General features: G+C 35.0%; 1 protein-coding gene across 1 annotated transcript; it reads left to right on the top strand.

Annotated features, from left to right (window-relative positions):
• The first annotated feature begins 209 nt into the window (after nt 1-209).
• On the top strand, nt 210-3,836 carry LOC118487494 (1,2-dihydroxy-3-keto-5-methylthiopentene dioxygenase 3). Its single transcript, XM_035984385.1, has 7 exons — nt 210-406; nt 1,989-2,100; nt 2,183-2,277; nt 2,360-2,474; nt 3,185-3,309; nt 3,417-3,487; nt 3,579-3,836. The coding sequence occupies exons 1-7, from the start codon at nt 389-391 to the stop codon at nt 3,628-3,630; spliced, it is 588 nt and encodes a 195-aa protein (XP_035840278.1). The 5' UTR covers nt 210-388; the 3' UTR covers nt 3,631-3,836.
• The last annotated feature ends 269 nt before the right edge of the window (nt 3,837-4,105 follow it).

Below are 4,105 nucleotides of genomic sequence, written 5' to 3'. Positions count from 1 at the left end.
TACACTACCGTCAGAGCGTAAAAGGGCAACGTAGGTTACCCCTTATTAAGAAGTACATCCGCCCCTGGCTAAACCGACTCGTTTAACTTTGAGCCCAGCCCGAATCCAACCTGACTCAACTCATTTACAACCCTACCTGGATTCCTTTAGCACATTGTTTTGCATACTAGTTTGTAATAAAGTGGTCAATCGGGTTATCAAATATGTTTTTATTTTGGCACACGGTTTTGACTTGTCAAAAAAACAAAAAACAAAAGAAGAAGTTTTGAAGATATATTCGGGCATGGAACACACATAAAAATAAAAATTAATATATACGGACAATATACAAGGAAAATAGCTAGGGTTTTTGCGTAACTTGAAAGCTCAACGGTTCTTCCTTTCAATCATGGGTTCTGTATGCAAGGTAATTGTAAATCTAATTTAATTACTTATAATATATCTATGTAATCGGTCTAAGAATCCCTAATTTTCATTTTGAATCGCTAGATGATTTGCCCTTTTTCTTCTTCTTCTTCCGATTGTTTATTTGATTGTTAATCACTGCAGTTTTTGTGGTTTGTGAATTTTTCTGTTAAAAGATATTCATTGATTGATGCCAATACATAATTAGAATGAAAATTCAACCTGCCACTTTGATTTTATAGGCCTTATTAATATTTTAGGTAGATAGGTTTTAACCCTTCCTGGCCCATTTTATAAAGTATACAAGATTAATCGCCGGAATCTACATGGTTTGGTTGGAAGCTGGCCGGAATTTACATGTTTTGGCCGGAATTGCCGATTTGTGGCCAGCCGGTTAGGGCCGATTAGGTCCGCCCTTGGTTTTAAAATGCACAATGCGCTTTGATGTGTTTTGATCCCAAAAGGCGCATCACGTATGCTCGGCGTTTGTTATTTAAAAAGATATCTATAGATAATATTTTAATTTGTTAACTTCAAACACTAAAAATTTAGAGATTAAAATAAATAAATATAACAAAATAGCTCTAGTACCATGAAAGAAGCTCAATATAACCAAAATAAGCTTTGAACTCTCAAGTGTACAAGTAGTCTATGCAAAAGGTACAAGTAATCTATGTAGGAACTCATTTAACAACTTCATCAGCTCATTGTACAAGCTTGTTAAGCACATTCTACAAGCTCATTGTACAGTTTTACTCAATAGTGGTTAATTTCAGAAAAATAAGCGCATCACGAGCGCATTGTGTGATTTAGGGCGCATCAGCCTCGCATCATTTAATTGCAGCGCATCGCATCGCCTGATGCGATCTCATCAGCGCACACGCATTATGAGCGCACATTAAAACCAAGGGTCCGCCCGCCGATTAATGGACCGATTTAATGAAAAATTACTCAGTGACCGACTGACCGGCCGACTAGCGATTAATCACCGACTAGTCCCGGTATTTAGCACATCTACATAAAATGTTAGCATTATATGATTGTGGAAGTATATGTATTTGGTTGATACAACAACAGGTATACTTGCCATGTTGTTGTAGGTGTGTGTGTATATATATATATATATATATATATATATATATATATATATAGAAAAAGTGCATCGTACAATATGCCTTAACGTACGCTGTGTACGCGATGGCAAAATCGCACGTTATGCTACAAAAAACTGAAAATCGCATGTTTCAAAAAAAAAAAAAAAAAGAAAATCGCATGTTCCAAAAAAACTCAAAATCGCATGTACATAAAAAAGTTAAATCGTATGTAAAAAAAATGAAAGTCGCATGTTATAAACCAAATTTCGCATGTTGATACTGAATCTCGTACGCAGCGTACGTTAAGGCATTTTGTACAATAACCGGCCTCATATACATAGAGAGAGACATGTAATGTTTCATTTTGTGTGTACTAAGAATACAACACTCAATTTATGGGAACATTTTCAACCGCTAGTTAAACTACTTTCAACCCGGATATGTTAACACTTAAACTTTGACAAAGGTAAAACAATTTATTGTTAATAGGATGAGAGGGAGGAAGTGATTCAGGCGTGGTACATGGACGATAGTAACGAAGATCAAAGGCTTCCACATCATAAGGATCCGAAAGAATTCGTATCCCTCGACAAACTTGCAGGTATATAATAATATAAATGCCTCAGAAAGCTTTGTTTTGTTGTAACGTTGAATCGTAACGAATCACATTGTGAATTGCATAGAGCTCGGGGTACTTAGCTGGCGGTTGGATGCTGATAACTATGAAACAGATGAAGAGTTGAAGAAGATTCGTGAATCACGTGGATACTCTTACATGGTTTGTATGATGTTTTGTTTTGTAACTCAGTTTACCGTTGAATACCTGTTTTTGTGTGGTTTTGATAAGTTTAAATGTTCAGGACTTCTGCGAGGTTTGCCCTGAGAAGTTGCCGAATTATGAAGAAAAGATTAAAAGCTTTTTCGAAGAGCATCTTCATACTGATGAGGAAATTCGCTACATTGTTGCTGGAAGTGGTAAGTTTTGTTGTCGTTGTGCTTAGGGCTACAAACGAACCAAACGTTTAGCGAACAATTCGTGAACCGTTTGGCGGGAAGTTCGTTTGTGTTCGTTCGCTTCCTAAAGAAACGAACACGAACAAGAAATTTCGTTCGTTTAGTTAAATGAACAAACATGAACAGAGGCCGCGTTCGTTCATTTATGTTCGTGAATGTTTGGTTACGTGTTCGTTTATATTCGGTAGTTCATTAGTGTTTTCATTTTATATATTTTATTTAAACACTTCAAAATTCCGACAAATAAAGTACTTAGTAAGTGTAGGTGTATTATATTTTTTGTTCATGAACGCTTGTTTGTGTTCATTTGTTTCCATATGTGGTCAATAACATTAGTTTGTGTTCATCAATGTTCGTTACCGTTCGTTGCCTAAAATTAACAAACGAAGATGAACACGTTCGTTTCCTTAACAAACGAACACTATAAAATCTCGTTCGGTAAGTGTTCATGAACAGTTCGTTTGTGCTATAGTTTTCCATTATTAGGAGGCGGCGTTTGGACTATGCGTTGAAACTTGAAACCGGATGATATCGAATGATCATGTATATATTTATATCTAGTATCACACGTATTCGTAAACTAATGTTTGTTTAATGAAATTTAAATTTAAAATTAAATGAAACATCATATCTTTTTATTTTTCTAAACATGTCATGGACTTGTGTTGAAGGGTACTTTGATGTGAGAGATCGTAATGAAGCGTGGATACGTGTTTGGCTGAAGAAAGGGGGCATGATTGTACTTCCAGCTGGTATTTATCATCGCTTCACTCTTGATTCAGACAACTACATTAAGGTATTATTATAATTCATAAATAGTTTATTATATATACCACATGCATTCCGACACAGGATGAATATGGAGGAAGAAGTGCAATGTCAACATGTTTATTTTGTTTGCAGGCCATGCGGCTCTTTGTTGGTGAGCCGGTTTGGACTCCTTATAATCGACCACACGATCACTTGCCTGCAAGGTATTCGGTTTTGCTTCTCTTTTAATCAACTTTGTCTGAGTCGATGATAATAGTTTTTTGACGGTTTTGGTATAATAATATTGTTGTGTAGGAAGGAATATCTTGAAGCATTTGTGGACAAGAAGGATGTTGCTGTTGCTTGAGTCATTACTGGAATATGTTGAAGCATTTGGAAGTATAATAATGATAACAATAATGAGCAGTTTGGTTTTGTACTGCTGTATCTTAAGAATGTATGTTGTGTTTGTGCTAAAATACCAAAAAACATATAAAAACACTTGTGCTTAATGATTGTAGTATTATTTACCTCTTCAAGTTTGTATAAATTTTAAGCCAAGGATTTGTGAAAGTCAAGTCAAAAGTATTTTATAAAAACTGAGTCAATCTGTACTCTACAATTCTAAAAGAAAACAAAGCTTCTTTTTTTGTTACAAGAAAAGATGTCTTAACAAATTAAGGTTCTTTTTTGTTACATGTCACCCACTTTTGTTTTAATGTATTTAAACATTATTTTAATAAAGTGGTTAGTTCTGCACACTTTCAAGGGTTTAGTTAAAATCTCATTGTCAACGTGACATCAACTTTTTGACTTTTTAGTTAAGCCACTACACACTCTAA

The sequence above is a fragment of the Helianthus annuus genome, chromosome 2 (genome assembly GCF_002127325.2).
Source record: "Helianthus annuus cultivar XRQ/B chromosome 2, HanXRQr2.0-SUNRISE, whole genome shotgun sequence".
Taxonomy (NCBI): Eukaryota; Viridiplantae; Streptophyta; class Magnoliopsida; order Asterales; family Asteraceae; genus Helianthus; species Helianthus annuus.
Note: the sequence above shows the minus strand (reverse complement) of the source record. Positions and strands in the feature narration are given on the sequence as shown.

What these genes read in the sequence shown, in the direction of transcription:
- LOC118487494 (XM_035984385.1), top strand. An exon ending in ATCCCTCGACAAACTTGCAG is followed by an intron (nt 2,101 to 2,182) that starts GTATATAATAAT and finishes TGAATTGCATAG; the next exon opens with AGCTCGGGGTACTTAGCTGG. An exon ending in CTACATTGTTGCTGGAAGTG is followed by an intron (nt 2,475 to 3,184) that starts GTAAGTTTTGTT and finishes CTTGTGTTGAAG; the next exon opens with GGTACTTTGATGTGAGAGAT.